This window comes from Cebus imitator, unplaced genomic scaffold (assembly GCF_001604975.1).
Source record: "Cebus imitator isolate Cc_AM_T3 unplaced genomic scaffold, Cebus_imitator-1.0 Scaffold145, whole genome shotgun sequence".
NCBI lineage: Eukaryota > Metazoa > Chordata > Mammalia > Primates > Cebidae > Cebus > Cebus imitator.
In genome coordinates this window covers 6,608,495-6,634,272 of record NW_016107460.1, presented here as the reverse complement: position 1 = coordinate 6,634,272, position 25,778 = coordinate 6,608,495, and the positions used below count along the sequence as shown (strand labels likewise).

Below are 25,778 nucleotides of genomic sequence, written 5' to 3'. Positions count from 1 at the left end.
ACCTGATTGTGTGGTTCGAATGTGTGCTGTGTGGCCTTGGGCAAGGTACTGAACCTCTCTGTGAATCAGTTTTCTGAGCTGTGCAATAGCGATTAGGATAGGCGTGTGCTGCTATGAGGATTACATGAGATGTTTCCAATGACATGCGTCTGGCTCACGGTCCCGTTGAGTCAATAAATGTTGGTGATCACTTGGAACTACCCAGGTAGAGCAATTGACCACAGTGGTGGACAGGCTCTAAGGAGGCAGGCAGGGTCCCCCCTCCTGGTCTTCAGTCTGAGCTGGCTCATTCCCTCGAGTGTGGGTGGGACCTATGACTCACTGCTAGCCAACAGGATCTCCAGCAAAGCTGATGATGTCACTTCTGTGACAGCCGTACATGAGACTATAACACCCATCTTGCTAGGGGACTCTCCCATGCTGGCTTGTTGTGAGCTACCATTTGGAGAGGGCTACACAGTGAGGTCCTGACACCCAGCAGAAAACGGAGGCCCTCTGTCAGGCAGTCTTCAAGGAAATGCATGCTGCTAACAACTACGAAAGCCTGGCAGTAAGTCCTTCCCCAGTTGAGCCTCTGATGAGGTCACAGACCCAGCCAACATCTTGGTTTCAGTCTCACACAGGGCCCAGCTAAGCCATGCACACTCCTGACCCAGGGAACCTGTGAGATAATACGTGTGAGTTGTGTTCATCTGTGAATGAGCAGTAGGTAACCAACAGATAGCAGTGCATACTCCTGGACCAGATTCACTCGTATCTGTGACATGATTTCAAGTGCTTGCTTCTACCCAACACCGTGCTAAGTGCTTCTCACATATTCATTCTTCCTCAACTGCACCTAACGGAACACTGTGAATTTCAGGCCACAGGGAAGATTCATAAGGGAGCTGGTAATTCAGCATGGCCCCCAGCACTGGAGAAAGAGACACCCTGCTTCAGTCTTGCAGGCAAGGCTTTTTCTGCTGTGTGTGGGAGATGCATCAACCCACCCCATGGGGGGCAGCTGTACCCACCATCTGACTGCACCAGGGCTGATCCACACCCTCCACAAGCCGCCAAGAAATGTGCTACTCACGGACATAACAAGTACTCCTCTCCACCTGATACTTATGTGTTTTATGAAAATTAGTGAATTGGCATTCCAACAGGGAGCCGTCATTGGCTCCAGCACCACAGTGGACAGAGAAAGGAGCTGTGTCATTTTCTGTTTTCTGAAATGGAGTCTCGCTCTTTCACCCAGGCTGGAGCGCAGTGACATGATCTCAGCTCACTGCAAACTCCGCCTCCCGGGTTCAAGTGATTCTCCCGCATCAGCCTCCCGAGTAGCTAGGACTATAGGCACATGCCATCACACCCGGCTAATTTTTTGTATTTTTAGTAGAGACAGCGTTTCACTGTGTTAGCCAGGATGGTTTTGATCTCCTGACCTATGATCCACCCACCTCGGTCTCCCAAAGTGCTGGCATGAGCCGCCATGCCTGGCCCTGAACTGTGTCGTTTTCATCACTTATAAGATATATTTAGCTATTGGCTTCTAATGACCTCAATACACATGCCCACAATGCAATTTTTTTTAAATGCCACGTCATTTTCATTCAGAGCATTACCTGGAATATCTTCTACCCCATATGAATACCCGCTTGCTGACTTTTTAAAAGAATTCCTCCAGCACACTCTGGCTTTATGCCCACTGAATGACAAGCCTTGGTTTCAGATGTTAATTTTTTTTTATCCTTCCTTCCCTCCTTAATCCCGTCTCTGAATCTGCTTGGTGTCACAGAGTGGGCCAAGAGAGGGGTGGAATCTCCTTTGGAGAGAGGAGAGAAAAGCCGCTGGCCAGCTCCCGTGGAAACCCTCCTGCATTTGAAGAGTTTATTTACTACAAATAAAAGCAATTAATCAGCCGGGCAGCTGCACACACAGGGAAGTTTCTCTCTTCATAGAATCAGGGATGCGTGAGGTCAGAATCCTCAACCTTTAGGAGCCCTGCAAGGCACGAGCTTGCAGGCAATTGCAGCCCATCCTGCCTGTTGGCATGTCCCCTCTGCCGCATCCCAGCCACGTGTCACTCACCCAGACTTAGCAACCTCTGAGCATGTGAAGTTCACAGCATCACATTAGAGAGGCGTTTTGGTTAATTGCTTTTCTTTTCTTTTTTCTGTTTATTTTTTGAGATGGAGTCTCACTCTTGTTGCCCAGGCTGAAGTGCAGTGGCTCAATCTCGGCTCACCGCAACCTCCACCTCCCAGGTTCAAGCAATTCTCCTGCCTCAGCCTCCAGAGTAGCTGGGATGACAGACACATGCCACCACACCTGGATATATTTTTTGTATTTTTAGTAGAGATGGGGTTTCACCACGTTGGCCAGGCTGGTCTCGAACTTCTGGTCTTCAGTGACCCACTTGCCTCAGCTTCCCAAAGTGCTGGGATTACAGGCACCAGTCACCCCACCCGGCCGTTTTATTTTCCTTTTGAAACTCTGTAGCCAACAGCATTGCACCTGTTCTTCCCACTCTTGGCAAATTCGAGAATGCAATACCCCTTCTGACATCTGGAGGCTAAAGATTTCAAGTGGCAATTCTGTGCTGCCTGACCCCCTTGGTGCAAATACTGAGAGCAAGGCTCTGTATGAGAGCAAGCTGTCCCCAAAGCCAGATGACAGAGGAGCTGGGCACCCAACAGTTCTGTCTGCCTCATGCCCATCCTCCACCATCACCTGATTACTTTGTGGGCTGGATTTCCCAAGGAACGGCCCTTCTCTCTCAGCCTCTCATGATTTCAGAGCTGACTTCCCAGAGTCCCTGAGGCAGGGTTGGTCTCACTTGTTTTGGAGAAGGAGCGGCGCAGGCGGCTTCAGACCCCCAGCAGGAGGAGAGCCAGGGTCAGAGTCTAACCAAGCCAGCTGGACCGGAAGCTTCACGTTCTGTGACGCCACCAGATGCGTTTCAGAAGCGGGTGGCCTCTTCTGGATTTCTTTGCCAAAGTTTGGATTCTACTGATTTGTCGTAAATAAACTCAATTTCCACTCCCTTCACACAAATCATCTTTTTTTGGAACTGGTTAAAAAAAAAATAAAGAATGTGCAAGAGCATGGAAGATGAGGAAATCGGAGGAGCGTGACTAAGACACTGGCCCCCAAAATGACACGAGGCGGCAAGGCCAGTCCGGTGCACGCTGGCCTCCGCAGCCACGGGCATCATGAACTGGCCGGGAGCCTCTCCCAAATACACGGAGCGCCCAGGAGCCAGGAAAGAGGAGGAGATGCAGGACCGAGCAGCCGGCAGCCTCGAAGGAGGCCGTCCCTGCACGAGGCCACAGAGCCAGCAGCCCACGAGACGGGCTTCCTCCCACACGTGGGCGCCCCAGCCCCTGCAGGAAGGGGGCACACTCCACGCAGCTTCTTTGCAGCAGCTCCACCATACGCTCCAGAATGTCTTCCTTGGGGGCTGAGAAACCACTCACCATCCTCGCTCCTGAAATTTCCGCACACACCGTTTTCCAGGCAGAGACCAACTAGCCTGGGCTACACCATTATCAACTGTAGAATCGGCCGGGCGCGGTGGCTCACACCTGTAATGTAATCCTAGCACTTTGGGAGGCTGAGGTGGGTGGATCACCTGAGGTCAGGAGTTCAAGACCAGCCTGGCCATCAGGGTGAAACTCCATCTTAAAAAAAAAAAATCAACTGTAGAATCACGTGAGGCACCTGGCCGCTGGTGTAAACCAGACCGTTTAGTAAAGAACTTTGCCCAAGAGAGCCCAGACCTTTGCCCTGGGCACATGGAAGGCGTCTCTAGGCCCCTGGAATGCCCCGCTTATAAGAATTTCGGTGTTTGCCTGGGGGCCTTGGGCCCCAGACCGGCTGGCAACATGATTTAGGGTGGAGGCTTTGGGTCAGGCAGTATCTGCTCCACCTCCCAAGGGGCAGGGCACTGAGGTAGGCCATGTGGTCATTCCACCAGGTCGAGGTGAAAAGGCCTCAATAATATGCCCTTGGGACACCGAGGCCAGGGTTTCCCTGGCTGGCAATGCTCCCTGGGCAGTCACTCATTGTTACCAAGAAAGCAATGTATCCTGACCTCGAGGGGAGAGGGTGCCCGGAAGCTCCACGCGTGGATCCCTCCTGGCCTCTGCCCTGCGCGTGTCTTCCTTGGCTGGCTTTAATCTGTGGCTTTTCCTGTTAATAAACCATTACTGTGAGTATGACAGCTTTCGGTGAATTCTTCAACTCCTTCTAGTGAATTACTGCAGCCGAAGGTGGTCCTGGGGACCCTCAAACACTGCAGTTGGGGTCAGAAGTGGGAGTGGTCCTGGGACCCCCAAATGCTGTAGCTGGCCTCAGACATGGCGGTGGTCCTGAAGACTACTCCCTCAATCTTCACACAAGCCTACTCCAGTTACTGGCCCGGGGAGGAAAGGAAGACATGGGTTTTCCTCATTCCCCCCCCCACCTCCCTCCAGCCCTGATGGCTCTGACCGCTACCCACCCCGACCCCAGGCTTCATGGCAAAGGGGCAGCATTCTCAAGCCTGCAGGGCAAAGGTGCAGCCAGCCCCTGAGACGATTCCTCCACGGCCACATGGCAACGTGACTCACGCCCTGTGCAGAATCTCTGTTTGAAAACGCTGAATGTCAAAAAGGAAGAGCAGAGGCAGGCAGCAAGACAGAAATAGGCGCGTGCAGATGAAGCAAGGCTTTCGTTTGCATGGAACTTTCTGCCAGAGATCCAAAACACGAGACAAGGAGGCAGAGCAGAACGCTGCCTGCTCACTCTGCCACGCCGGGCCCTGACCGATACATCCGAGAGCTGGAGCTCTGAGAGCCTCCCACTGAACCAGAGCCCGGGAGACGGAGGCCCCAAGACCAGAGGCTGAGAGCTGCAGCACCAGCCACGCCTGAAGGCCTGGCCAGCCCCTCCTGGTGCCCACCTGGCTGCTGGGGCTCAGGGACCTCCTAATGTGAAAGCGCCCTCACGTCTAACTTTATCTTTCACTCCACCCCCTCTACGTCTGCTTCTGCACTGACCTCTGAACCTAAAGCAGGGGTCATTGACCTTTGTCTGAAAAGGCCCAGAAGGAAAATGTTTTAGGGTTTGCAGGCTGTTTTCTGTCACAGCCACTCAACTCTGTCCTTATGAAAATGAATGGGCTAAATTTTCATTTTCACTGTGTCACTAAAATTTTATTTGCAAAGTCAGGCAGCCAAGGGCCATGGTGCCAATAAAACTTTGTTGACAAAGTCTGGCAGCCGGGGGCCATGGTACCAATAAAACTTTATTTACAAAGTCAGGCGGCCATGGGCTGTGATGCCAATAAAACTTTATTTACAAAGTTAGGCAGCCACAGATTGTGGTGGGCCAAGCCCTGACCTACAGAGCAGCTACTAAACCTTAACTAGAGCTCACTGAGGCCTCCTCTCCAGGGCCATCTCCTGCCCACGGGCCTGCCTTCTTGGCTGATTTGCAGTATCTGGGAACCGGGTGGCTGGCTTTAACAAATAAAAATACAGAATGCTCAGTAACATTTGTATTTGAGAAAAACAATCATTTTTGTTCCCCCTCATTTTTTTTTTGGTGAGGGGATAAGCCTATCTCATGCAAAACTTGGAATATACTTATACTAAAATACCTTGTCTGAAATTAAAACAGAACCAAGCATCCTGTTTTATTTTATCTGGAGTAATGAGGTTCGGCTCATTTAATGGAGACCCTGATCTCACTCCTGACTCAGGAGTAAAGTCTTTCCAGAGCCCATGAGCGTTGGTCAGAGGACAAGAAGAGTCAGGTGTGAAATTCTGATGATGAATTCATTTATTCATTGACCGAGCCAGAGCCAGGACTCACACCTAACTGGCCAAGTCCAGAGACTCAAAGCCAGGGCAAGCCCTGGGACGGGTGCCTGGCAGTGTCCGTGTCCACAGCCCCAGTACACAAGCAGTCTCATGACCCCTGGCTCCTCCACACCTCCAGATATAAAGTGCAGGAAGGAATGAGTGAGTGGAGGCTCTCATGCTGGAGCTGAGCGGGGGCAGCCCCCGCTGGGTCAGGTGGCCTGCAGAGTTTTAGTGGCACTGGGTGAAAGGCCTGTCCACACCTCACCTGTTCACAATTGTCCCAGCACTAGTTCTGGAAACAAGCATGAGCTCTTGTTAGAAGACAGACAGAAAGAGAACAGAGAAAGAGGGATGAAGGGCTGGGGAGGGGACGGGAAGGGGAGAGGGGATGAGAAAGCGTGAGAACACAGGTCCGTCGGGGCACCTCATACATGCATCCTGTGTGCTTACGTAACTACCTACTGAATTAGTTAGCTCTTGCCACATAATTAGTGAGCTCTGCCACAAACACCGCCATGTAAACACCCCCAGCCCCACCTACGGGCTCACAGTTCCACTGGTGAGCAGCCCGCTGGATTCTCTGCTCAGGGTCATCGCACTGGGCTGACATCAAGACATTGGAGGGGCGGGCTGTGTCTCCTTCTGGAGAACTTGGGGAAGAATCTGTTTCCAGGCTCCTCCAGATTGTCAGCAGAATCCAGTCGCTGGTGGCTGTAGGACAGAGGTCCCACCTCGTTGACCAGAGGCCCTCCTCCATCTTCAAGCCAGCAAGAGGCCATGTCGGTCCTTCTTCCGTTTCAGGTCTCTCCGGCCTCGGGCCACCACCTCACCCTCCTGGCCACACTTCTATCTCCTCTTCCACCTCTGCACCCAAGGACTCCTGGGATGACACTGGTCCCACTGGGAATAACGGAGGATGATCTCCCTATGGTAGGGTCAACGGAGTCCAAATCTTCACTATCTCTGCCAAGTCCCTTTTGCTGTGTAGGGTTATGCATTAAGGGGTGCGGTCTCACATCCTGCTCACAGCTCTGGGGACAGGGGTGGAATGTGCCTGGGATTCCACCTTCTCACTCACAAGGCGTGGACATGCCGGGAGGGTGGTGGTGGAGCACCAGGCGGACGCAGCCCCATCCCCTGGAAGTGACTTTGCAGAGAGCTCAGGTGTGCAACGGACGGCTTCTACCTGGGGTTCTGGTCCACAGGAAACAGCTGGCTGGGGCCTCCTGAGGTCGTTATGCCAGACAGTGTGGTCCTGGGATCTCCAGGCTGAGAACTTTCCCATCTAGCTAGAAGCAAAACACAGGCTCTTAAAAAGAAATAGGAAATATCCCCATGTCATGTGGGCAAAGCGTATGCAAGACGGTCTTCCATCGCTGTAACGCACCCAGGGTTAACGCACCCGGCGTGTCTGGCTCTGTACTCATGACCGTGGCCCTGCAGGGCTCCCGGCGGCATGGGGGTTTCATTTCTGTCTGATATGCTTGGAGCTCCTTCATGGTGCAGTGATTTGGGGTCCAATCACTTCAGTGACATTTGGTGGCAATAAAGTCCAGCTCCACAGGGCCCAAGTGACCCCCGACCACTCCTTCCTCCCAGGCCAACCTCGAGCACTTCACAACAATCGCAGATAATAACACACACCCCGGGGAGGCGCCAGGCTCCTCACTTTACACTTGCGCAGTACGACATGATTCACAAGCAGCTCCGTGAGTCTCAAGAGCGACTGCACCCAGGCTGCCAGGAGTCCCGGGATGGTGGGTGACGGTCTGCAGGGCCCCGTGAGATGAGGAGAACAGCGGGCCTCGCAGTTCTTCTTTTTGAAAATCTGCTCCTACTGTAGCGCCTGAGAGCAGCGGGGCACCTGCACGACAGGTCCCTGGCTAATCACGACATTAAAGGCAGGCTCTGACCAGCTTCCTCATGAAGTGTCTTATTGACATTAATTACATTTTCTGGTTATCCAAGGCTTCCATTTAGCTCAGTCTCTGGATTTACAAAAGCAGGAAAAATAATGGGCTGGTATCTTTCAGATTAGAAGCAGGGCTAATGAGGTTTCCAGTCACCATGCCCACATCGTTTGATGAATGGGGATATGGCAGTCACAGTACTGCAAGAGCTATTTAGGGAAGAATTACCACAGCTGGTGCCGCATTTCCTCCTGGCAATGCATTTCCTCCTGGCAGTGCGTTTCCTCCTGGCGATGCGTTTCCTCCTGGCGATGCGTTTCCTCCTGGTGATGCGTTTCCTCCTGGTGGGTGCATTTCCTCCTGGTGATACACTTCCTCCTGGTGCTGCGTTTCCTCCTGGTGATACGTTTCCTCCTGGTGATGCATTTCCTCCTGGTGGGTGCATTTCCTCCTGGGGTGCATTTCCTCCTGGGGTGCATTTCCTCCTGGCGGTGCACTTCCTCCTGGTGATGCACTTCCTACTGGTGGGTGCGTTTCGCCCTGGTAGTGCGTTTCGCCCTGGTGGTGCGTTTCCTCCTGGTGGGTGCATTTCCTCCTGGTGATGCGTCTCCTCCTGGTGATGCGTCTCCTCCTGGTGATGCGTCTCCTCCTGGTGATGCGTCTCCTCCTGGGGATGCATCTCCTCCTGGTGCTGCGTCTCCTCCTGCTGGGTGCATCTCCTCCTGCTGGGTGCATCTCCTCCTGGTGGTGCGTCTCCTCCTGGTGGTGCGTCTCCTCCTGGTGCTCCGTCTCCTCCTGGTGCTGCGTCTCCTCCTGGTGCTGCGTCTCCTCCTGGTGATGTGTCTCCTCCTGGTGCTGCATTTCCTCCTGGTAGTGCTCAGGAAAACCAAGCAATCCGGGGCCTGTGGCTGTAGACCTTTGAGATGGAAAGACCACGTGCCCTGGGCTCTAGGTGGGCTGGGGACTAAGGGAGGTGATGGACGCAGTGTACCTGTCACAGCATCATGTCTTCCTGACAACCAGCTGCCATTCTTATTGTTACAAAAACTATCATCAGAATGTTAATACTATGACCACATTTACACTTTTATAGTATTTTGGACATCAGTTTCTTCTATAAAATAAAAAAATCCAACTTGACCCATTGTTGTAAAGGACAATGGAAACAAACACAACCAGAAGTGTGATGCAGACTTTTTTTTTTTTGAGATGGAGTCTCACTCTGTCGCCCGGGCTGGAGTGCACTGGCGCAATCTCAGCTCATTGCAACCTCTGCCTCCCAGGTTCAAACAATTATCCTGCCTCAGCCTCCCCAGTAGCTGAGATTGCAAGCACCCGCCACCATGCCAGGCTAATTTTTGCATTTTTAGTAGAGATGGGGTTTCACCATGTTGGCCAGGCTGGTCTCGAACTCCTGGCCTCAGGTGATCTGCCCACTGCAGCCTCCCAAAGTGCTGGGACTACAGGCGTGAGCCCCCATGCCTAGCCTGTGGTGCAGACTCTAACAGACCAACATGTGTGCCTATTACCATCACCTTTGTGGAGAAATGAGACACAGGATATCAGCTCAAATGACTTGCATGATAGCACGTCCCTTAGAAGGGCCTTGAAGGGCTGTAGTCATGAACATGGAGCCCAGACACAGCCCGGCACTGTCATCTCGGGTGCATCACAGTGATGGAAGACTTTGGTTTTGCACACTTCCAGAACAGAAATGTCTGTTGTCATTTGCTCTGTTCCCTCTCCTCCAGAAGGGAAAGGGAAGAACATTCTGGAACACTCTGGAAAACTGTGTTGCACTTAATTTGCTTACTTTCACACACTTTCCTGAACAGGATGCCCAGTGAGTTCTTGGGATAGGAAACTGGAGACCAGTTTCCTGGAGACCAGTGAGGCTGGGCGATGAGACCTGCCTTGTCACGGCTGGACAACCTGGGCACTGGAGTGGGGGAACCAGGCTGTTTCCAGGGAGCCAGCAGCAGCCTGGGCAGCATGCTTCTGTGCCAGCAAGTATGCTGCTTCCAATGAAGAGTGACAGGCTCAGAAGCCAGGTCATCCCCACGGAAGCGCCCGGTTCACCGTACACAGGTGGGTCACAAGTTCCTCGTTACTGTGGGTCAGGGCTGGTGTCATACTAAAAGGATCAACATCGGCTTAGGTATTTTTCAGTAGATCACATGGCTCAGCTCTGAGGTCCAGGAAGAAGGGAAGGGAAAAGGCACCAAGAATAAGATTCATCCCAGGGGCAATTGCTTTAATCCACTCCCAAAATGGCTCATAATCCCTCTTTAGTGCAGAGCTGATAAAAAGCGATGCTTCTCACCCGAGCCTCCTCCCTGGGGGTGTGTGAGGAGTAAAGTCAGGCCAGCTGCTTCAGGCCCAGCGCTGGGACCAAGGTGCACGGGCATAGTGAGGCCTGTCTGAAATCTAGGAGGAGAAACGGAAGGGGCCTGGGCCTGCATTGGCTCTGTCGCTGGGCAGCCACCCATGGTGGCAGGGAGTCACCATCCTCCCAGCCCTGTGCAGGCCTCTGATATCCCCATCCTTCAGATGTGAAAACTGAGGCTCAGAAAAACCATGGGAACTTCCCAAGATCACACAAGTGCTGCTGCAGTGCCCTAACCAGGCAACTGTGGATGGAGCCCATGTTCAAGAAGCACGTAGGTATGTTTCCCACAGGATCAAAAACAGGGACTGAAGCAGACACCTGTGCTTGTATGTTCACGGCAGCAATGTAAGGCAGAAGTAACCCAAATGTCCATCAGTGGATGAATGGGCAAACAACACACAGTTATCCATACTGTGGCAGAGAAGTTATCCCAGAAAGAAGGGAAGCACTGACACATGCCACAGTATGGGTGAACTCGAAAACCTCATGCTAAGGGGAAGAAGCCAGACGCAAAAGGTGACATGTTGTATGATGTGGCTTGGCTGTGTCCCCACCCAAATCTCACCTTGAATTGTCATCCCCACAAGTCAAGGGTGGGACCAGGTGGAGGTAATGGGATCACGGGAACAGTTTCCCCCATGCTGTTCTTGTGATGAGCGAGTCTCATGAGGTCTGATGGTTTTACAAGCGTCTGGCATTTCCTCTGCCTGCATGCACGCTACCCCGCTGCTCAGTGAAGAAGGTGCTCACTTCTCCTTTGCCTTCTGCCACGACTGTGAGTTTCCTGAGGCCTCCCAAGCCATATGGAACTGTGAGTCAATTAAACCTCTTTCCTTTAAAAATTACCCGGTCTCAGGCATTCCTTTGTAGCAGTATGAGAACAGACTAATACACTGTATGATCTTGTTTATGTAAAAGGTCCAAAACATGCCAAACCACAGAGACAGGAAGTAGGTAAGTGGTTGCCAGGGGCATGGAGAGTGACAGCTGAAAGACATCCTTTTAGGGTGATGAAAAGGTCTTCGAACTAAAGAGTGGTGATGGTTGCACAACATTGTGAATACACTAAATGTCACTGAAGTTTACACTTTAAAATAGCTAATTTTATGCTATGTAAATTTCACTTCAATTTTAAAAGCAAGCTAAAAAATATTGGCTGAGTCTAGGCCCTTCTCATTGACTGACTCTGACTACATCCTGTAAAATTCAAATATGCCCTGTGTCAACTGATGTAAATTCTACCTACTTGTGACTCACTGGAAACACTAGAATTCCTGCGTAAGGAGTTGTCAAGGACTTCAGTCTCTCACTGAAAATAAGGGAGGGAAAATAAAAGGCAGGCAGAGTCCAACAAGAAAGCCTAGCCAGTGAAGGTTCCACACAATGGACGTTAGCCCTGGATGTGCCCGGTCTCCCAGGCAGGGAGCCCCGGCTCCAGGACATGCACGGCCTGTGGAACCAGGGATGGATGAGCCCCCACGCTCCCCAGGAATCCCCATCCCAGGACTGAGCCACTAGAGCCTGAGTTAGGGGCATGTTCCTCTTGGAGTCCTTAGGCACCACTTTGCTGACCTTGTATGATCTTAGAAAAATTGCTTACTCCTGTGCCATGACTCAGTTTACCCATCTGTGAAATAAGGTTAATAATATTTCCTGACCTTGAAGGTCTGTTGAAAGATTTTGATAATTATATTTTTTAACCGCTTATCAGCTGATGAAGGAAAAGGGCATACATATATTACTGACTTGGGCATTTTCAAGTCCACCGATGCCTCATGCCTACACCCACACAACATACAGACACACCACACACACACACACACACACACACACGGCACTGCTCTCTAAGCTACTTTAAGAAGAGCGTTTTTAGCTTTCAACTACACAGGATTGAAAGTTGCCACCCTAATGGCACTTTTTTTTCTTTTTGAGATGGAGTCTTACTCTGTTGCCCAGGCTTCAGTGCAGTGGTGTGATCTCAGCTCACTACAACCTCTGCCTCCCGAGTTCAAGCACTTCTCCTGCCTCAGTCTCGGACTACCTGGGATTACAGGAGCCCACCACCACACCCAGCTAATTTTTATATTTTTAGTAGAGATGGGTTTTCACCATGTTGGCCAGGCTGGTCTCAAACTCCTGACCTCAGGAGATCCACCTGCCTCTGCCTCCCAAAGTGGTGGGATTACAGGTATGAGCCACTACACCTGGTCTTACCCTAATGGCATTCTTTGGGGAGGAATCCAACTTCCCCAAATGTGTTCCCCTTCCCACTTGACACCTCTATGTTCACTCAGTGCTGTGGGCTCATGAACTTGTGTCTCAGGGACTCTTCCCAAAATTCAGACCCACAGGATGGGTCGGACGATGACTCTACCCAGAGCAGCACCTGACTAGGGGCTCGGTTCTCCAAGCAAGGGGTCCCCAACTCCTGGGTCATGGACCAGTACCGGTATCTGTTAGGATCCAGGGCGCACAGTAAGAGGTGGGCTGTGGGCAAGCCAGCATGACGGCCTGAGCTCCGCCTCCTGTTGTCAGCAGTGGGACTGGATACTTACAGGAGCACCAACCCTGTTGCATGGAGGGAGCTCAGCTGTGCACTCCTGAGAATCTAATGCCTGATGATCTGAGGCGGAACAGTTTCATCCAGAGACCATCTACCCACTCTGTCCCTGGAAAACTGTCTTCCATGCAGCTGGCCCCTGGTGCCAAAAAGGTTGGGGACTGCTGGTAAGGTGAGGAGGTCCCCATGGAGGGGCAGGTGGCAGGGTGGGGCTCAAAGGGTGGAGAAGCAGCAAGAGACCCAGGAAAGGAAATCTGAGGTCAGGGCCCACCGCACCTTTGTGCCCATGTGGTCTTGGCTGGCATTTTTCCTCAGAGTAATTCTGAGTGAAAGAGCCGGGGAGTCACATCAACTGACCGCAGTCCTGTTTCCCTGGGCAAGGACAGGCTGTCTTCCCTGCCTAGGGAGTCCTCCGGGACTCCCCTAAGACCACAGCCCCAGAGGGCTGCCTCTGGCTCCCTCCACCCACCCCATGGCTCTCCTTCCACAAAACCGAGCTGCACCACCAGGACACAGAGGCTCCATCCCCGGCAGCTCCCATGGTTCACGGGCCCCTCTCTGCACCCCTCCCGTGATTCACGGGCCCCTCTCTGCGCCCCTCCCGTGATTCACGGGCCTCTCTCTGCGCCCCTCCTGTGATTCACGGGCCCCACTACACACCCCTCACTCCCCAGGGTCTGTCATTCACTCTCCACTTGAACACACACCGGCAGAGAGCGTGATACTTTCCCTGGGACCCTGGATGGCTCCCAGCCCCCGGGATGGAAGCAGGAGTCCTGGGGCCCACTGGGCTTAGTCTCCCCACTTCAGCACTGCCCCCACCCCACCCCCAGCCCCACGCGCCTTCCTCTCCAGCTTCACGGAGCGGACTCCACGGGCTGACCCAAATACACCTGCCCCGCCCTCCTCCTGGGTGGGCCGGAGGAGCCTCAGTGGGTTATTTCACCGCAGTGTGCCTCCACATCCCCATCTGCGCAGCACACCCACCACCGGTGCTCAGCGGACGGCAGCCACCCTGTTCCTCTGCCTGGCTGTCCCTTTCTCCTCAGGCCCAATGAGCTTCCTGCCTCTCGTCCTCTGAGAATGGGGTCAAACGCTGCTCCCTCCAGGAAGCCTTCCCCATCTGCTTCTTCCTCTTGGCTCCCGAAATTCCATTTGTTCCTGTTCTCTCCCCTACTTGGAGCTCCTGTAGGACCAGGAGACGGGTCTTTTCATCCCTGTGCCCAGCACAGCACCCAGCGTGCGGCGGGCACTCATCCATGTCTGCTGCACGAATGTGCCTGGATGTCAGGCCCACAAACAGCCTGTCCCAGGACAAACCTCGGTGGCTGTCCCACCAGTCATGCTGCCCGACTCTCACCCGGGGCCAGCGGACCCTTGGAGGACGGCCTGCATGGCTGGTGCCACAAAACCCCAGCCCTGAGCTCCCCAGGGGCCGTCGGGGCAAGAACCTGAGACACAGATGCTGGTGGAGTGAGCATGGCGGCTCAGGTCTTCCCAGAGCATCAGGCTTCTGTGCAGAGAATCAAATGAGCCCGAAAAATGCTGAAGGAAGGAGGAACCTGGAGCTGTGAGTGCTCAAAGAGGCCCTCCAGGGCAGCAATGGGCAGTAAATTAGCCCGGTGCCAGGGCTTCATCAAGAGTCCCCAAAATGCCCCCGGAAGCCTGTGCGGCGCAATGCCACCGCATCCAGGAGACCCGGCGCCTAACGGGGCCATTCCGTCAACATTTTCTGGGATTTTGAAATGCGGTGTCATAAAAATAAACATGCTTACTCTCGTCTCACATAATTGGCTCCCTAAAGCATCCTTGCCTACTGAAAGCCACCGTGTCCCTCAGCAGGAAGCTCAGCTTTTCTCAGCATCTGGGTACAGTCTTGAATTTTCTCTCGACAAAAAAGAGGGGGGTGGGGGCGTCGACCGAAAACCGGCTCTCGCTGGGACAGTTTCCTCCTTTTCCCACACGCCTTCCTAAGCCACAGAGCAGAGTCCGCAGCTGGGCCTGGGGCGGGGGCGTCTGCCATAAAGGCTGGCATCGCGGTTTGGAAAGGTTCCTGGCTAACAGAATATGATGACCCTGCCTAGTAACTGAATCTTTGCAAATATATATAGTAGCTGCATGCCTAGCAAGTCTACCAGCGGCCATCCGTGGGTGATTTCTTTACCCTTGCCTAAGATGGCTCTTTGCAACAATTCGGGAAATTGAATCCACAGTGGGATGCTGACTTCCAATCAGGGCTGCAGTCAGCCCGGTAGGGTGGCTACGGGACTCTGTCATCGAGTCATTCAGATGCTCTGGGTAGAGGCGCTGAGTTACTCAGATGCTCCAAGTAGAGGCAAATCAGAGCCACGCAGATGCCGCCAAAAGGCGGCCCAGGAAATGGAAGCAGGGGTGACCCGGACCTGCCCCATCTCCAAAACCGCCAGCTTTCTCCTGGGGCCACTCTTTCTTCACCCGTGTAAAGATGGAGGCCGAGGTGGGTAGATCACCTGAGTTCAGAAGTTCAAGACCAGCCTGGCCATTATGGTGAAACCCCATCTTTAAAAAAAAAAAACAGATGATGCTTTGGACACACCCCCAGCAGAAGGTCGTGACCAGAGGACCCCAGCCAATGGTGGGGACCAGCTGGTAGGAAGTGGTCACTGCTGCAGCCCAAGCAGGCCTGACCCTTGGGCCCGACCGCCTGGACAGGCTGTGGCCGTCACAGTGGCTCTGTGCCAACATTGTCCTCTCCACCAGGCTCAGAACCCGACGCTCCAGACGCACCCTTTTCACCTCCGCCCCGTGGAGACCCATGTGTGTTCTGTGTGGTGCCAGGCAGCAAGGAAATTGTCACTGGATGCTGGGCTCAAATCCATACTTGGCTGCCTGCCCCAGCCTGGTGGATGCTGTATTCCTTAAATACACCCAATCCAATGTGCTCTTCTAGACCAGGAAGAACAGGATGTAACGGTTCAGAGGCCAGATGCTGGAGCGGAGCGCCTGGGCCTGCGGGCAGGCTCTGCTGTGTACTTGCTGTGTGGCCTGGGGAAAGTCATGCAGCTTCTCCGTACCTTCTCTGAAAAAAGGGGAGCCTTACGGTGCTTCTATCGCAGGAACGCAGGAGTGGGTTAAGACACCGCACGGGCACAGAACAGTGCCTGGTATGCAGTAAGTGCCACACAACTGCTCGTGATTGGTACACAGGCCTCAGCGCAGCCTGTGACCGTGAACACGCCCTGCTCTGGGGCCTGCTGCAAAGGCAGGCCTGCAGCACTCGGGCCACCATTCTTCCGTCCCATGCCCCATGCAGGTGTGGCACTTTCTCTCTCTCAATCCCCAGAACTCAGAATCCTTCTCTACACAGAGCTCGAGGAAGCAACTGCCGGAGAGTCCACACTGGTTACCGGGGTTGAGACCGTTTCACCTCCCCTGCCTCTGGGGAGTCTCTGCTGCTGACACACAACTTGGCAGCTGACCACAAAGACCCCCTGGGGCCAGCTGGGCTGAGAGCCTCATCCACGCTCATGGGGCTGGCCCAAGAGGGATGCCAGGAACTCCTCCAGGGGCCCACCCTCCTCCCACCTGCAGCCTGAAATTGGGCGCCTGGGCACGACAGGTTTGCCGTCACTTACCCCAGGGTGGTAAATGTTCTCTGCATTTCTGCCTTTTATGCAATCGAGTTCTTCCAAGTCCACGGCTGGTGCCGAACCATCCCCGTCATGGAATTCCTGGAATCTACGAGGCCTGCCTGAGGACGGCTGCACATTCCGTGAGCGGCAGCGTCTAATGCCCACCGAGACCTGTGCTTTCTGGGGTGCTTTCCACAGCTCTGTCCTGTGCCCATGACCCTGGCACTGCCTTGTCCATCAAAAACAATGCCTGGCTGGGTGCGGAGGCCATGCCTGTCATGCCAGCGCTCTGGGAGGCTGAGGCGAGATGGCTGCTTTAGTTCAGGCATTCGAGGCCAGCCTGGGCAACACAGCAAGACCCAATCTACTCGAAGTATAATAATAAATTTAAATAAATAAAATAAAAACAAAATGATGCCCTTCAGCCCTCACTAGATGATGCTCCGTGAGGACGGTTTCCCCAAATTGCCCCCATTGTGCCCCCCGGGAAGGAAGCACAGCTGCCTCCCTTATATTCCCTGGAAGCCCCCCAAAGCCCACACTCTCCACGTGCAGGGGAGTAGGCAAAGTTTGGGTCCTTTAGGAGACCACGGACCCTCTCCCCTCCACCTCCAGGCATCTGAGCAGACAGGAGTCCTTCTGATGAGTCAGAATGTTCTCCCTTATACCAGGGCAGAGCGGGAAAGGCTGTTCTCCCCTCTACCTCACCAGAACACGTCCCGTAGCAGAATGCACTCAACACGCAACAAATGTTTGTTGAATGAGACATGTTCAAATCAGCAATGGCTTATGTGTAGAGAGTTCTCTTTAGAACAAAAGGGAGCCAATCTCGCTCCAGAGCTGGACTGTGGACGCCTGGCCCAGCCCATTTTCCATCCATCTAAAGACACGTAAGGGGCTTCTTGCAGCCCCGTGAGCGTTTACATCCGTGGTTATAAAGTGAAGGCAAGAGAAATGAAAACAACGTCCACATGGAGACCCACACATGAAGTCCACGGCAGCGCTGTCCCCCAGCCCCAGGACACAGACAGCCCAACAGCGCATCCACAGATGGATGGGCAAGCAAACGGTGGGGTGTCCACAAACCAGGACACCGTTCAGGAACGAGAAAGGAATGAAGTAGCAAGCCACTGTGTAGACACACCTCAGGGACATGGCGCTGAAGAAACCAGACACTCAGAACCACAGGCCGCATGAGTCCCTTTACAGGAATAGCGCGGACGGGCTCACCGATGGAGGCCAAATCAGAGGAGTGGTCGTCAAAGGCTGGAGGTAGGAATGGGGGCTGCTAGAAACAGCAAAAGGGACCTTATCAGGGGTGGGGTGACCGCGCTGAAACTGGACCACCGCAATAACTGTGCAAGTCAGCAAACTTCCTAAGAATCAACGAACCGTATACCTTAAATGCTTAAATTTCATTGCATGTAAGTTGCAATGCGAGTACACATACATACAAATATATATACATAAAGGGCAATTCCTTTTACCCAGACTTCTTATGCTAAACCCAACTTTCTCAATGTGATCATTCACTGATTTCCACAGTTTTTAATTTTAAGAAAGCTCTGAATAGAGGCCTCCTTGGATTTGGTGACACATTTATTTTTAATTATTAAAGAGACTGAATAGCAGTATCTGTGTCACAGATAGGTTTTCATCTCCCCATGACATTTCATTAATTCTTTGCTGCAAAATAATTTGTCATTTGACCATAAACCTTTTACTTAAAATCATGGGTGCCAGAGAGACTTGTGATTTCAGAGTCAGCTGAACACAAGGCTAAATCCATAAGGTGCTGACTCGGCATCACAGCAGCTGGGTCCTTCTTGTTTTATTTTTTGTTGTTGTTGTTTTAAAATTTTGTTTTGTGTTTCCCAAAAGGGCAATCTGTAACTTAATAAAGGGAGTAAGAAGTAGATTTTTGATCAGACAGGAAAGCCACAGGGGTTAGCATAAGGAGCATGAATGGACCTCAAGTCCTGGAAGCCTGGGTTCAAATCCCACCTCTCCCATGCGCTAGCTGTGTGACCTTCAGTCAACTACCTAACCTCTCTGTGCTCCAGTTTCCACCTGTGTGAAATGTGGGAGCAATAATACCTGCCTTGCAGGGCCACCATGAGGATCACGAGGGCGGAGTGAGATGGTGCAGAATGGCTGGATGTTTTAGCACAGTTGGACCACTTAGCACGAAGCCTGGGTTAGGAAAAGGCCTAGCAGTATGACAGCGTGAGCTCCAGCACCTATCAGGTGTGGGTCATGAGACCTCAGAAGTTCGCAGCCAAATCCAAGAAACAGCTTCCTAGTGTATCCCCCAGTTTCATTCAACAAGCCCTGACGGAGCACCCCCGTCGCCCCAGTTCTTCTCTCATAAAGCCCCAAATGAGGTGATGGCAGCAAAGCCACAAGCCAATGTCTGCCTTCTCAAGCTTGCTGTGCACGTTTTCCGGCTGTAGAAACAGGAATCCACCTGTTCCTGTGTTTGACTTAAAACCCTCAGAGCATGGTCCTGAAGCCTGTAAGCCAGGGTGGGAAAGTGGGGCTGACCCCAAAGAGCTGCCCTATTTTCAGAGCAGACTTGATTTACGTAAAGATCTGGACAGATCTTCTTATCCAATAATTATGCATGAAGTCATTTATTACCGTCACCGATGATGGATCTCATAACATTAGCAACACCACACGTTCATATGCTGCTGAATTCTTCGTTAAAATATGTGGCAGAGACACGACGGAGCAAGTTTTGTTAAGCAGTTTTTTTTACCCCTTTTCCCATTTGCACATCACCTTTGACTGCTGTTAAATAAATGACCCCTAAAAAAGCCAAATACTCACAAACACACACCTGCGCACATGCTTGCCAGTCAGATCAGTTAGGCACTAATTTCCGACAGATTAGTAGAGAATGTTAGTTTGTTTCTCTTAATTAAACCTTTTATTTTAACTGTGGAATCACAGGCTTTGTAAGACATAATACAGAGACATCCTGTGTACCCCTCACCCAGCTTCCCCCAGTGGTAACAGTTGTAAAATGACAGTGCAATAATGTCACAGGATACTGACAGGGATATTGTCAAGATAGAGAACATTTCCATCACAACAAGGACACCTGATGCTGCCCTTTCGTAAACACACCCTCTTCCCTTCTGCTTTTTACCCCTTCTTTGACCCTGGCAACTACTAACCTAGAGTATTAGTGTGAGTATTGGGCCACAGCTATAATTTTGTCATTTTGACACCAGGCAGGCATGCCCCAAAGTGGGGCTCAGACCATGAGGGCTCTTGGCTTTGCCCAGAAAACAATTCAAGGGCAAGTCAGTGGTGGAAGAAATCAGCTTTACTGAGGAGGTGTTACAGCTCTGGTGGTGTTACTGGTCCAGCAATGTGACAGCTCCGTGACTGCCCCTGCAGAGCAGGGGTACCCCATAGGCAGTGCGCTGAGCTCGGGGCACTTTTGCAGTTGGTATTTATACCTACTTTTAATTCCATGCAGATTAAGGGGCGGTTTATGAAGACATTTCTAGGGAATGGGTAGTAAGTCTGGGTCATCGCCATGGAAAGGGCAGTAACTCCTGGGTGCTGCCCTGGCGATGGTAAACTGACATGGCACCCTGGTGGGCATGTCTTACAGAAAGGTGCTGCCACCCTGTCCCCATTTTAGCTAGTCCTCAATTTGATCCAGAGTCTGAGCCCCACCTCCAGAGTCTGAGCCCCACCTCCTACGTCAATTTCAACACCATGACTTCCTCATATAGTAAGTTACCTTGTGGGATTGACCCAGGAGCAGCCAGTCTCCCGCTCTCCTCCTGGAGCCTAATCTTATCCCAGCTGCCAGGTGGATGTACTCGGGGACACCCCTGAGGGCCCCTGGAGGTCTGGCATGGACACCATCCACTGTGACTCTCTATTCAAGGCAGATTAACTGAGAGTTAATCTGAATTATGTAACCACCACCACTCCCCACTCCGAGGCCTCATGACTCACCAGCCCCTTTGAATTCTTGGAAGGGGTCTCAGAGGAAGAAAGAATGGAGTCGCCGAACCACATTTGCTGCTCTAGCCCCAGAAAGCCCCTGCTCCTGTCTCCTCCTTGTGTCTGATTGGCATCAGGCAGGAGAAACCCTCTCAAGCCAGACTTCAAACGTAAAATCTAGATCAAGGATATATTTGGCTTCCCAAGCTAATCTTTACTTCAATTTGGTCTCTACTGACTTGTAACCCTTTGAAGAAAACTTGGCAACTACATATTTAAAACAGATGACTCTTACATAACCCCAGAGAGGAGCCCCTGGGTTCTGGAAGGCTCGGTTTGCAGTCCTGTTGGGGTTTTGTGTTTACCTACTTCACTATAACCCAGGGTCATGCTCCGGGTACCCTGTGGCTTTCCCACAAAAAGCTCAGGAAAGTGCAGAACCCAGGAGCATGCAGGGCCCCAGCTACCAAACACCCTCTTTGTGTGTGAGTCGGAGGAACTGGGGCTGGGGAAGGGAAAGCTAGGTTGGGGTCCAGAAGCTCCTCCAGCGACCCCCACGAGGAAGATGCAGGTGCATGCCTTGGGGCAGCGGGCTGCTCTGCCTCCGGGGACCCACAGACAGCTGTCCCGGCAGGCCTGGGCTGTCTCCGTTCCTGAACTGCGTTGCCCTGCTGCTCTCTCTAATACACAACAGAAAAGGAAGCAGGTGATCAAAGTAAATAAAACAGGGACAGACTGTGAGGAGTCTGCCACCAGCTCGGACAGTGGATCCCCAAGGTGGGGGTAAGCGTGAAGGTGGGTATGTACTGACGTTGCCCAAAGGTTTGAACTGCCTCCTGAATTTGCAATTTAGTCAAGCATTATGGTCCACGAGGGGTCATAGCCACTGACACTAGATGGATTCCACTTGCAATCAATTTAGCAGCAGCAGCTGGAAATCAGTGCGAGCCAGGTTTCACCGGGAGCGCAATGTTTGTGGCTGGGCTGCATGGCCCCAGCTGCTGGGGGACTCTACCGCGAGGATGGTGACAGCCAAGCCAATGGATCCCTGCCATGAGGCCCAGACATGGCACAGTGCTCACCGATAGGGCTTGGGGAACTGTGAATTATGTCATCACACATAGCCAGGGCCTCTCAAACAAAAGGGGCCACGGAACCTCAGAGCAGGAGAACAGACAGGATGGCCGCAGGGACGTGGGCTGAGAATGGGCTTGTGGCACTCTCCTAGGGATCACAGTACTGAGCACAACCCAGAAAACGTCTTGGGTGGGCGCTCAGAGCCCCCCAGCAAGTGACAGTATCTGAGATCTGCATCCTCAGAAGCGACTCACAACCGGGAAGCCAACTCCAAACTCTGGGCTGCTGGCTGAGTGCGTCCCCCCCACACGGGTGAGCTCTGCGCTGCCGGCTGAATGCATACCCCCTCCAGGGGCGAGCACTGGCAGGGCTTGTCAAACCACTGGGTCTTCGTCCACGGCTCCCTTTCTCTGAGCTGATGGAAAGTATCTTTGGAGCTTTGCTACAACTACGAAATACCACCGCAAAAGACACAAAGGCAGCTCAGTAAGTCTCAATCTGCTTCTCCCTCTTGGGGGGAAAAAAAAGCTCCACAAACAGCTCAGTTCCAACGCAGCAGTAAATAACCAAGCCTAGACTTCGTCTCCAGGGCCAGAGCTAAGAAAGCCCACATCCCACTCCCCGGCGCCCCCCGTCCAGCGAGTTCCACTGCAGCTCTCCTATGCTGGAGCAAGCCAGGCCTTCTGCCACCCCAGCTGGAGGCTCACAGTCTACCTGTACTAACAGGCTCCAAGCTTGGCAGCAGGACACCCAGTGATCACCTGGGGAGCTGTGGAGTGGCTTGCAAGCAAAGGTGGAGGGCTGTCTTGAAAGAAAAATATGCATTTCCAGACCTGGAGCTGGCAACCCTTTGGTTCCGAGTCCCCAGGTGCCCATTGTGATACAAAACCGCACAGACCCTCTGGGACAGGCCTCCTTCTCAGGCCAGGAGGCAGCAGTAGCAGTAACAAGACCCAGCTCTCCCATCAGGATCCCAAATAGGTGACAGCTGGTCCTTAAAGGCACACTTACAGAAAGTCTCCTGTGGTAACATCCAGGGGGGAAAACAAAGGTCAGACTTCAAAAACACCAACAGGACTATTTCCTAAAGCAAAATCCCAAGACCTGGCTCGAGGATGCTTTAGAGGAACTGTTTTAGTAAATTTTAAACCAAAAGAGAGGTTTCTTTCAAGATATTTGCTTTCCTCTCCATTTATCAAAATGTACTCATCTTTTAATCTAGTAACTTAGCAATTAAAAAAATGTTCAAATAAGTTGCGATCAGGAATGAACTGGCAGATGGCAGCTCAAGAAGCAGGTCGGAGCTGAACCTGCCGCTGGCCAAGGTGGGGACCCGTCTGGTCCTTCACAAGGCCTTGGAGGTCTCGCTGAGACCTGGGACAGTCCGGGGCAGAGCAGGGACGGCAGGCCTGCAGGGCACCTAGATCAGGGTCACTGCAAAGCTGTCCTCCTCGCTCCATTTCGCCGACATCCTGGAATGGTCCAAGCCTAAACCTTACCTAGCTCAAACACACTTATGGATTCAGGCCCGGCCAGTATCCAACACCCCACACAATCGGCTCCGTGATGAGCCTCTGAAGCCCACAGCAAGATCGGCCACTGTGAGAAGGGATGCTAATAATATCTGACCACGTTCACTAGTTGGGTTACACCGTATTCACCTCTGGCTCATAAATCAGGGGTCACTAGAAAACACTTGGCGTCCCCGTCCCCTTCCTATTTCTTAAAATCAGGACACGCACTAGATCCTCCCTCCCTTCGCCTCACTCCCCCCGCAGCTTTATCCCAGGGTGGGGGCGGCTCCAGCAGCCGGCTCTAACAACTGCTGGCCTTTTCGTCCCCAACGCGGGAGCGCAGTGCATCCCAGCGGACAAACTCGAGAACCGCACGCTGCTCTCCGCCTCCACCTACGTCCTCCCCGCTCTCGGTTCCAACCCGGGACCCAAATGCACGAGCTCTGTGGCTGCCCCAGCAGGAGGGCGAGGGTTCAGAGGCAGCCTGCCCGGCAAAGAAGGACAGCCGCGCTCCGGTGGGCCCCGGGCCGCCCCAGGCAGAAGCTGAAGAAGCCCGAGAACCCCCGCGGGCTGGCAAAGTTTGCCGAGAAGGGTCTTTTTGGACTCCCCCATCACGGGCTCTAGACTCGAACCCCCTGTTCCATCTGGCCCTGGAGTCCCAGACACAGAGGAGCCCCGGGCGCGCCGGCGGGCGTGTGTGCGTGTGTGTTTGGAGGAGGGTGGCCGCCCGCACGCCCCAAGAGCCCCAGCTCTCTAGCCCCAGCTGCCCGCGAGCTGTGAGCGCCCGTCGGGCCTGGGGGTCACCTGCAAACAGCTGGGTGGGCAGCTGGGAGCCTGGGAGGCCCCTGCTCAGCCTTGGGGCCCTGAGAAAGGAGAAGGGTGGGCGGAGTGGCTGCTGGGTTCTGCTTTCCTCCAACTCCGCCTGCGAAGCTCTCGCTGGGAGCCCGGAGCTTTAGCTTTCCCCGGCAGCCCCGGCCCCCGGCTCCCGCGCCCGCCGCGCCCAGCGGCCCGCGCCTCGCCCCGGACCCCGGGGAGGAGGCGCGCCGGGGCAGCCGGCCAGGACACTGCGCTGCTGGCGCCTGGAGCTGCGGGCGCGCCCGGCCGGCCCCACTGCCCGGGTTGCTGGGGTGGGCACAGCTGCCCGGACCCCGGACGCGCAGAGCTTTGGAGACCCGACCGCTCCCCGAGGGGCCGCAGCTCCCCACGCTCCAGGCTCCTGGCGGGTGCCCCTACCCGGCTCCCGGTGCACCCCGTTGCCCGCTTTCGGGGAGCGAAGAGGGGTCCCTTGATTTGCAACATAAACCGAAGCGCGGCTTCCGCCCAGCCCGGCACCCACGCGCCCGCACACACCCTGCGCTGGCCCGGCCGCTCACCTGAGTCCTAAAAGCTGTTGAATCCACATGGTCACGTTTCGGCGAGCGGGGCCTCAGACCAGGCTCGCCCGGGCCATCTGCGCGGCGCCCGCGCCCGCTCGCTTCCGTCCCGCGGCGCCGGTCTCCGGCTCTCTGTCCGCCGCCTCCCGCCGCCCGCCGGCCGCGGGGCGCACAGCGAGTCAGAGCGCGGCTGCGCGGGGCTCCATGCCGGCCGGCGCGCCGCCGCCGTTGGGGCGCATGGCTCAGGCGGGGCGGCCCGCGGGGGCGCACATCCTCCGGACCCGGCGCGGGGCTCGCGGCCCCCTCCGCGTGCGACACAGCGAAGGCGGCGGCGAGGCGGGGCGCGTTCCCGCGCTGTCGCCGCGCAGCGAGGGGCAGGGGAGCAGCGGCTTCGCCCTCCGGGGCGGCGAGGAGAGAGGCTGGCGGCGTTGCCGCGCACGGTGCGTGTCTCCCGGCGCGCGGCTCTTGCCTCCAGCCGGAGCTCCGCGCCGATGGGGCGGCGCTGCTTAGGGTCTGGGGCGACGCGGGGCGGGCGGACGCGGGTCCTCTCTGCGCGCCGCCGGGTCGGGGGGCTCTGTCGGGGGCTCCGCCGCCGATTGGTGCCACTCAAGTTGCCCGGGGGCTCCGTCTGGGCGCTCGCTCTGCAGACGACCGCGGCCCGGAGGCTGGCAGGAGGCGGGCACGGGAGGCGCGCGGGGCGAGGGCGCCGTGGAGCGCGGGGCGTGGGGACGCGCGGCGGCGGCGCCGCGCGGAGGAGGCGCGCGGGGATCCCGGGGCCCCGCCGCCCGCGCCCACCGCGCCCGCCGCAGAGCCGCCCGCGCTGCTTGGCCGCCTCCCTCCTCGCGTCTGCTTCTCGGAGCGCTCGCCCCCGCCTCCCGGAGCTGGTCCCAACTCCGCCCGCCCGGCCCGGCTCACGTCACCACCCGCCTTCCCCGCCCCTCGAACGGGAGCCCGAGTTCCCGGCCCGGCCCCGGCTCCTGCTCGCCGCCCCCACCTCCCGGTGGCCGGGTCGCCGAGGGGGGAGGAGGGGGCTGTCCCCGGCGGGGGCGATTGCGCAGGCGGGGGCTCCTTCCGCCCCTTTCCCCATCCCCGGTCGCGTCCCAGTCCCCACCTTGTGAAAGGCTCCAGAGAGGTCGCAGGCTCCGATTGGACCGCCGAGCGCCGCCGGATGGTGTTGCCAGGGTAACCGTATGGCATGCGAGGCAGTCCGAGGTTCCGACCCGGTTACGGGAGCGCCCAGTGGACCGGGAGAGCTACTTTGGGGAGGGGGCGGCCCCGAGGAAGGACTGGGTGGGGACGCATGGAACGGGGGCTGCGCGAAAAGTTTCCCAGGGCGGAGCTGCGCCACGAGGGCTGCGCGGGAGCGTCTGTCCGAGGGTCCCCTACAAGGGACTCTCTGCTCGCTGCGCCGGCTCCCGCGTGGATGAAGTCACCGCGTTCCCGATCAGAGCTTCAACGCTTCTGCCCCTAACCCAGCCCGGCCCTACGCCCCTATTACCCCACGGTCCCTCCTCGCCCCGCGCAGCTGCTGCCTGGCCAGGCCA

The 25,778-nt window shown here is 54.8% G+C and overlaps 1 protein-coding gene across 1 annotated transcript in view; it reads right to left on the bottom strand.

The window, feature by feature from the left end:
• AJAP1 (adherens junctions associated protein 1) overlaps positions 1-24,959 on the bottom strand; it is a 134,928-nt gene extending 109,969 nt beyond the window's left edge. The window contains exon 1 of the mRNA XM_017542700.1: positions 24,235-24,959. Coding sequence (XP_017398189.1) covers positions 24,235-24,263 — 29 coding nt within the window. The 5' untranslated portion in view covers positions 24,264-24,959. The remainder of the gene's footprint in view (positions 1-24,234) is intronic.
• Between the last annotated feature and the right edge of the window lie 819 nt (positions 24,960-25,778).